We start from the raw sequence: 8,801 nt of genomic DNA on the forward strand, positions 1-8,801 counted from the left end.
CTGGTTTCAGTCCTTCTCTCTGTGTCTCCAGCTCTGTGGTGGTCCTCCATGGCCCTGTTTAGACCTGTGTTAGACCTGTTTTAGACCTGGTTTAGACCTGGTTTAGACCTGGTTTAGACCTGGTTTGGACCTGGTTTAGACCTGGTTTCAGTCCTTCTCTCTGTGTCTTCAGCTCTGTGGTGGTCCTCCATGGCCCTGTTTTAGACCTGTTTTAGACCTGTTTTAGACCTGTTTAAGACCTGTTTTAGACCTGGTTTAGACCTGGTTTAGACCTGGTTTGGACCTGGTTTAGACCTGGTTTAGACCTGGTTTCAGTCCTTCTCTCTGTGTCTCCAGCTCTGTGGTGGTCCTCCATGGCCCTGTTTTAGACCTGTTTTAGACCTGTTTTAGACCTGGTTTAGACCTGGTTTAGACCTGGTTTAGACCTGGTTTGGACCTGGTTTAGACCTGGTTTAGACCTGGTTTCAGTCCTTCTCTCTGTGTCTCCAGCTCTGTGGTGGTCCTCCATGGCCCTGGTGCTGCAGCTCGTGGGCTTGGTTCTGGGGCTCCTCTCGTGGGGACTCACCTCCAGCTGCACCTCGTCTCACCACTGGAAGGTTTCACCAGATTTATTCATCTCAATTTGACCATTTTGGAAAAATTCTCTATTTTGTTTCTCACAATATATGAAATGAGTCTGAAGTTTGTCCAAACCAGATGTTTTCTTGATCTCCTCCTTTGATATTGACACCATTATTTAAAAGTGTACAGTTAATATTCATGTTTATTGATATTTATGACAACGCAAAGCTCCATAGTTTTATATCACAGTTAGCAGTCGCAGCTAGCTTCACGTGCTTAAATAAAAGGGACAAAAATCACAGTTCTGAAGTTTGTCCCTGTGTCTCTCTGTAGGTGAAGAGTCAGATGGAGTCTGTGAGCGCCTCCCAGTGGACGTTTGAGGGATTGTGGATGAGCTGTGCTGCTGCTTCTACAGGATCCACCCAGTGCTCCAGGTTCAAGACCGTCCTGGGACTGCCGGGTAAGGACCAGGGGCCATCAAGGACCAGGGACCAGGGACCAGGGATCAGGGACCAGGGACCAGGGACCAGGGACAAAGGACCAGAGACCAGAGACCAGAGACCAGAGACCAGAGACCAGGGACCAGGGACCAGAGACCAGAGACCAGGGACCAGGGACCAAGGGTAGAACAGGTTCAGTCCTGGTTACAATCTGTGTCAAGACTGGGTTTAGTTCTGGTTTAGTTCTGGTTTAGTCCTCCTTTAGTCCTCCTTTAGTCCTCCTTTAGTCCTCCTTTAGTCCTCCTTTAGTCCTCCTCTAGTCCGGGTTTGACTCTCCTCTCTCTCCAGTGCACGTGCAGGTGTGTCGGGGCCTCATGATCCTGGCTCTGGTCCTGGACTTGGTCTCTGGTCTGGTCTCAGCTCTGGGTCTGAAGTGCACCAGGCTCAGTGGAGTCTCGGACCAGACCAAGGCCCAGCTGACCCTGAGCGGCGGAGTCCTCTACATCCTCTCAGGTAATGAACGGCGTCGGTGAAGCGCTGTAAACGGTGTCGGTGAAGCGCTGTAAACGGTGTCGGTGAAGCCCTGTAAACGGTGAAGCGCTGTAAACGGTGTCGGTGAAGCCCTGTAAACGGTGAAGCGCTGTAAACGGTGTCGGTGAAGCCCTGTAAACGGTGTGGATGAAGCCCTGTAAACTGTGTCGTGAAGCGCTGTAAACGGTGAAACCCTGTAAACTTTGTCGGTGAAGCGCTGTAAATGGTGTCGGTGAAGCCCTGTAAACGGTGTCGGTGAAGCGCTGTAAATGGTGTCGGTGAAGCCCTGTAAACGGTGTCGGTGAAGCGCTGTAAATGGTGTCGGTGAAGCCCTGTAAACGGTGAAGCGCTGTAAACGGTGTCGGTGAAGCCCTGTAAACGGTGAAGCGCTGTAAACGGTGTCGGTGAAGCCCTGTAAACGGTGTGGATGAAGCCCTGTAAACTGTGTCGTGAAGCGCTGTAAACGGTGAAGCCCTGTAAACTTTGTCGGTGAAGCGCTGTAAACGGTGTCGGTGAAGCCTTGTAAACGGTGTCGGTGAAGCCTTGTAAACGGTGTCGGTGAATCGCTGTAAACGGTGAAGCCCTGTAAACTTTGTCGGTGAAGCGCTGTAAATGGTGTCGGTGAAGCCCTGTAAACGGTGAAGCCCTGTAAACGGTGTCGGTGAAGCCTTGTAAACGGTGTCGGTGAAGCCTTGTAAACGGTGTCGGTGAAGCGCTGTAAACGGTGAAGCCCTGTAAACGGTGAAGTCTTGTAAACGGTGTCGGTGAAGCGCTGTAAACTGTGTCGGTGAAGCCCTGTAAACGGTTTCGGTGAAGCCCTGTAAACTGTGTCGTGAAGCGCTGTAAACGGTGTCGGTGAAGCGCTGTAAACGGTGTCGGTGAAGCGCTGTAAACTGTGTCGTGAAGCGCTGTAAACGGTGAAGCCCTGTAAACGGTGTCAGTGAAGCCCTGTAAACGGTGTCGGTGAAGCGCTGTAAACGGTGTTGGTGAAGCGCTGTAAACTGTGTCGTGAAGCGCTGTAAACGGTGAAGCCCTGTAAACGGTGAAGCCCTGTAAACGGTGAAGCCCTGTAAACGGTGTCGGTGAAGCGCCGTAAACGGTGTTGGTGAAGCGCTGTAAACGGTGTCGGTGAAGCGCTGTAAACAGTGAAGCCCTGTAAACGGTGTCGGTGAAGCCCTGTAAACGGTGTCGGTGAAGCCCTGTAAACGGTGAAGCCTTGTAAACGGTGTCGGTGAAGCGCTGTAAACGGTGTCGGTGAAGCGCCGTAAACGGTGTTGGTGAAGCGCTGTAAACGGTGTCGGTGAAGCGCTGTAAACAGTGAAGCCCTGTAAACGGTGTCGGTGAAGCCCTGTAAACGGTGTCGGTGAAGCCCTGTAAACGGTGAAGCCTTGTAAACGGTGTCGGTGAAGCGCTGTAAACGGTGTCGGTGAAGCCCTGTAAACGGTGTCGGTGAAGCGCTGTAAACTGTGTCGTGAAGCGCTGTAAACGGTGTCGGTGAAGCGCCGTAAACGGTGTTGGTGAAGCGCCGTAAACGGTGTCGGTGAAGCCCTGTAAACGGTGTCGGTGAAGCCCTGTAAACGGTGAAGCGCTGTAAACGGTGTCGGTGAAGCGCTGTAAACGGTGTCGGTGAAGCCCTGTAAACGGTGTCGGTGAAGCGCTGTAAATGGTGTCGGTGAAGCCCTGTAAACGGTGTCGGTGAAGCGCTGTAAATGGTGTCGGTGAAGCCCTGTAAACGGTGAAGCCCTGTAAACGGTGTCGGTGAAGCCCTGTAAACGGTGAAGCCCTGTAAACGGTGTAGGTGAAGCCTTGTAAACGGTGTCGGTGAAGCGCTGTAAACGGTGAAGCCCTGTAAACGGTGAAGTCTTGTAAACGGTGTCGGTGAAGCGCTGTAAACTGTGTCGGTGAAGCCCTGTAAACGGTTTTGGTGAAGCCCTGTAAACTGTGTCGTGAAGCGCTGTAAACGGTGTCGGTGAAGCGCTGTAAACGGTGTCGGTGAAGCGCTGTAAACGGTGTCGGTGAAGCGCTGTAAACGGTGTCGGTGAAGCCCTGTAAACGGTGTCGGTGAAGCGCTGTAAACTGTGTCGTGAAGCGCTGTAAACGGTGTCGGTGAAGCGCCGTAAACGGTGTCGGTGAAGCGCTGTAAACGGTGTCGGTGAAGCCCTGTAACTGGTGTCGGTGAAGCCCTGTAAACGGTGTCGGTGAAGCGCTGTAAACTGTGTCGGTGAAGCCCTGTAAACAGTGTCGGTGAAGCCCTGTAAACGGTTTCGGTGAAGCGCTGTAATCTGTGTCGTGAAGCGCTGTAAACGGTGAAGCCCTGTAAACGGTGAAGCCCTGTAAACGGTGTCGGTGAAGCGCTGTAAACGGTGTCGGTGAAGCCCTGTAAACGGTGTCGGTGAAGCGCTGTAAACGGTGTCGGTGAAGCGCTGTAAACGGTTTCGGTGAAGCGCTGTAAACGGTGTCGGTGAAGCGCTGTAAATGGTGTCGGTGAAGCGCTGTAAACTGTGTCGTGAAGCGCTGTAAACGATGAAGCAGGGCCGGCCCAAGCCTTCAGGGGGCCCTAAGCGAAAACATTTTTGGGGGCCCCTCACCACGTCATCAGAATCAGTTTTATTGCCATTGTCAGTAAACAATTCACATATGGGAACTTTCTTCAACGCAAACAAAGCACCAAAACTCCAGGGCATCCGTTTGCCAGTTAGTTTATTCTCAACACCTCACAAGCTCAAATATTGATAACTTAAATCCCACAATGCAACTTGGTATTCCGCTGACATCACCTCTACTCCCTGTACAAATAACACACGTTCCAGATATGTTTTTGGGCGTATTTGTGGGCGTTAAGGGTCGACAGCCACATTAGCACATTAGTTTAAATTAATAAACAGGGGGGTCTGGGGGCCCTCCCCCAGAGATTTTCTGACCTTTTTGGGTCTTCTGCTGCATTTTAATGTGGTCCAGCCGGCTAAAGTAAGAGTAAAATGTTGAGGTTGTAATGCTATAAAATGATGATGTGATGAAACTGCGCCAGGAGAAAATGACTAAAGCCAGTTATTAATACATTAGTGTACTTAATTACTCAATACAATATTGGCTATGAAAAATAATTATGGTCAAATTGATTCATTTTAACTGAAAATGTAAAAGTAATAGTTATCCTTACTAATTTATCTTTTACAGCTCCCAACTGTTCCTTCTTGCCAAAGTGACAAAACAAGTTATATTAAATTAAACAAATGGCATAAGTATTGCTTGATTAACAATTAACACTGATAAAACAGTGCAAACATGTTATTCCCAGAGAATGAACAGAACTAGAAGTGAAGGTCCAAACCTAGCTATAGTGAAGAGACTGCATTTCTGCAGCTTTGCCACTTTTATATAAAAATATATAGTATTATTCTATAACAGACGCAATCATAATATGTCTGGTTATTTTTCACTATCAAGTTATTATAATTTATAACAAATAGTCTAATGATGCTTTTTAAATAAATTGAAATGTTTTATTGCTCTATTAAAAGTTAATTACAATATAAATGTTTGTTCTGATCAGAACACCACACTGGACTCCTGCACCTTTATGTTCCTCTTATTGCACGTTAAGAAGTCAAAGTAAAACAGACATCACGAGTCACGATTGATCTCACACATGGTGATGTGAGAGAGGGACGCAAACTCAAACCGCTCATCTCTGACTGAGGCTGCACAGGGGCCCTGGACAGGGGCCCGGGACAGGGGCCGCACACTGTTCACTCCAAAGTCTCACATCAGAGGTTCTGGACGAGACGGCGCTCGTCCGGACCGGATCTCCGCCTCTTAGTGACCGGGGCACAGACGCCCCTCACCGGCCTCACCTGCAGCTGACACGGGCTGGTGTCAATGTTAAGCTTATTATCTTTCATTCAGACACATTATTGTGCGCGGGGCAGAGCTCTCGTCGCCTCCAGCCTGAGCGAACTAATGTGACAGAATCGTGTTGTTTCAAACAGCAGCATTAACCGTCTCTTTGTAAGAGAAGTTCAATACCTGGAAAGTGTTGTTGAGTTTGCAGTTTCTTTACATCGTCAAGAAGTTTCTTCTTTCGTTTTTCGGCATCGGGGGGATATATTCCTCTGGACATGAGGACCACGCAGGGACCACGTTCTGTTGTGTTTATGTTTTGCTCTCGTTCTGCTCGCGCACAATGAAGTTGCCCAATCAGCGCAGGTTTGGTGTCTCGGTTGCCAGATTGTCATTACAAATAAATGCGGTTTGTGCGTTATATGTTACCGCTGTGTGCGCCGCCGCGCCAGCAGCGCTACTACACTAGTGGTGCACGCTGCGCTTGCGCTTCTCATAAGACGGGTTGCCAGATTGGGGGCCCTATTAACGCCTCGGGGCCCTACGCGGCTGCTTAGTTCGCTTATAGGCTGGGCCGGCCCTGCGGTGAAGCCCTGTAAACGGTTTCGGTGAAGCGCTGTAAACGGTGAAGCCCTGTAAACGGTGTCGGTGAAGCCCTGTAAACGGTGTCGGTGAAGCCCTGTAAACGGTGAAGCCCTGTAAACGGTGAAGCCCTGTAAACGGTGTCGGTGAAGCCCTGTAAACGGTGAAGCCCTGTAAACGGTGTCGGTGAAGCCCTGTAAACGGTGAAGCCCTGTAAACGGTGTCGGTGAAGCCCTGTAAACGGTGAAGCCCTGTAAACGGTGTCGGTGAAGCCCTGTAAACGGTGAAGCCCTGTAAACGGTGTCGGTGAAGCCCTGTAAACGGTGTCGGTGAAGCCCTGTAAACGGTGAAGCCCTGTAAACGGTGTCGGTGAAGCCCTGTAAACGGTGAAGCCCTGTAAACGGTGAAGCCCTGTAAACGGTGAAGCCCTGTAAACGGTGTCGGTGAAGCCCTGTAAACGGGTTCAAGCTTCAGAAACTTAATCTAACTCTAAATCATTTTGTCTTTCAGGTTTGTCCAGTTTGACCGCTGTGTCTCTTTACGCCAGTCGAGTCATCCAGGACTTCTACAGCCCGGCCTACGGAGGAGTCAGGTCAGTGTGAGTCAGGTTCTGGAGACTTGGGCCCCTGTAGACTTGGGCCTTTGAAGACTTGGGCCCTTGGAGACTTGGGCCCCTGGAGACTTGGGCCCTTGTAGACTTGGGCCCTTGGAGACTTGGGCCCTTGGAGACTTGGGCCCCTGGAGACTTGGGCCCTTGGAGACTTGGGCCCCTGGAGACTTGGGCCCTTGTAGACTTCGGCCCTTGGAGACCTGGGCCCCTGGAGACCTGGGCCCCTGTAGACTTGGGCCCCTGTAGACATGGGCCCCTGTAGACTTGGGCCACTGTAGACTTGGGCCCCTGTAGACATAGGCCACTGCAGACTTGGGCCCCTGGAGACTTGGGCTCTTGGAGACTTGGGCCCCTGTAGACATGGGCCCCTGTAGACCTGGGCCCCTGTAGACCTGGGCCAGTGCTGAAGATAATCCAGAGTAGTTTCCTTGTTTGTGTTTGTTTCTGTTGTTGTTGTCTTTGTTGTCGTTGTTGTTGTTGTTGTTGTTGTTCTGCCGCTTCAGAAACACAAATGTCAGATTTGAGTTTCTTTCTGTTGTTTCCTGCGTCAGGTTCGAGTTGGGCGCGGCTCTGTACCAGGGCTGGTCCGGGGCAGGTCTGGCTCTGCTCGGAGGGTCTCTGCTCTGCTGCAGCCTCCGCAACCAGCGACACTCTGCTCCACCGTGAATATTAATACTTTTAATATTATAAATACTACTATAAATACTACTACTACCACTGTAACTATTACCACTGCTGTTACTGCTCTGACCTGTTCATGTTTGTGTTTCAGTCATTACTCTGTGAAGTTCACCTCAGACTCTCAGAACATCTACAGAGCTCCATCTGAGTCCAGCACCAAGGCCTACGTCTGAACCAGGACTCAACCGGGACTCAACCGGGACTAAACCGGGTCTGAACCGGGACTGAACCAGGACTCAACCGGGACTAAACCGGGTCTGAACCGGGACTGAACCAGGACTCAACCGGGACTAAACCGGGACTAAACCGGGACTAAACTGGGACTGAACCGGGACTGAACCGGGACTGAACCGAGACTGAACCTGAACCAGTGAAATTTGTATTTGTATTATAGGTTTTCTCTTATGCTGTTTAAACACTATAAACTAAATAAAAAAAGATACATGATAAAAAAAAATATATATATGTTCTTTTTTGTGTGTGTACGTCTCATTTCCTCATAAATCTTATATATCAGGTATAACTTCAGAGACTGAAGCGCTCCTAACCTGTAGTGAGGACTTCTAAGACGTGGACCAATGAGGCAGTGGAGGAGGAGCTACGTGTGTTTGGACATCACAGACTGGGAGGAGCTACGTGTGTTTGGACATCACAGACTGGGAGGAGCTACGTGTGTTTGGACATCACAGACTGGGAGGAGCTACAAGTGTGTTTGGACATTACAGACTGGGAGGAGCTACGTGTGTTTGGACATCACAGACTGGGAGGAGCTACGTGTGTTTGGACATCACAGACTGGGAGGAGCTACGTGTGTTTGGACATCACAGACTGGGAGGAGCTACGAGCGTGTTTGGACATCACAGACTGGGAGGAGCTACGAGCGTGTTTGGACATTACAGACTGGGAGGAGCTACGTGCGTGTTTGGACATTACAGACTGGGAGGAGCTACGTGCGTGTTTGGACATTACAGACTGGGAGGAGCTACGTGTGTTTGGACATTACAGACTGGGAGGAGCTACGTGTGTTTGGACATTACAAACTGGGAGGAGCTACGTGTGTTTGGACATTACAGACTGGGAGGAGCTACGTGTGTTTGGACATTACAAACTGGGAGGAGCTACGTGTGTGTTTGGACATTACAGACTGGGAGGAGCTACGTGTGTTTGGACATTACAGACTGGGAGGAGTTACGTGCGTGTTTGGACATTACAGACTGGGAGGAGCTACGTGTGTTTGGACATTACAGACTGGGAGGAGCTACATGCGTGTTTGGACATTACGGACTGGGAGGAGCTACGTGCGTTTGGACATTACAGACTGGGAGGAGCTACGTGCGTGTTTGGACATTACAGACTGGGAGGAGCTACGTGCGTTTGGACATTACAGACTGGGAGGAGCTACGTGCATGTTTGACATTACAGACTGGGAGGAGCTACGTGCGTGTTTGGACATTACAGACTGGGAGGAGCTACGAGCGTGTTTGGACATTACAGACTGGGAGGAGCTACGTGTGTTTGGACATTACAGACTGGGAGGAGCTACGAGCGTGTTTGGA

At 50.2% G+C, this 8,801-nt stretch overlaps 1 protein-coding gene across 1 annotated transcript; it reads left to right on the plus strand.

Moving 5' to 3' along the window:
* Window positions 1–437: 437 nt before the first annotated feature.
* On the plus strand, window positions 438–7,657 carry LOC140376969 (claudin-6-like). Its single transcript, XM_072462207.1, has 6 exons — window positions 438–596; window positions 895–1,021; window positions 1,350–1,514; window positions 6,465–6,546; window positions 7,116–7,226; window positions 7,337–7,657. Exons 1-6 carry the CDS (start codon window positions 507–509, stop codon window positions 7,416–7,418), a joined length of 657 nt encoding a protein of 218 aa, XP_072318308.1. The 5' UTR covers window positions 438–506; the 3' UTR covers window positions 7,419–7,657.
* Window positions 7,658–8,801: the final 1,144 nt, after the last annotated feature.

Source organism: Eucyclogobius newberryi, unplaced genomic scaffold (genome assembly GCF_026437365.1).
Source record: "Eucyclogobius newberryi isolate DKJ021-1_F unplaced genomic scaffold, fEucNew1.0.hap1 SCAF_10, whole genome shotgun sequence".
Lineage (NCBI taxonomy): Eukaryota > Metazoa > Chordata > Actinopteri > Gobiiformes > Gobiidae > Eucyclogobius > Eucyclogobius newberryi.

Excerpts from the sequence above, each read along its gene's own strand:
- LOC140376969 (XM_072462207.1), top strand. The coding sequence starts at position 507 with ATGGCCCTGGTGCTGCAGCTCGTGGGCTTGGTTCTGGGGCTCCTCTCG. Across the intron at positions 6,547-7,115 it reads CCGGCCTACGGAGGAGTCAG|GTTCGAGTTGGGCGCGGCTC; the intron begins GTCAGTGTGAGT and ends TTCCTGCGTCAG. Across the intron at positions 7,227-7,336 it reads CAGCGACACTCTGCTCCACC|TCATTACTCTGTGAAGTTCA; the intron begins GTGAATATTAAT and ends TTTGTGTTTCAG.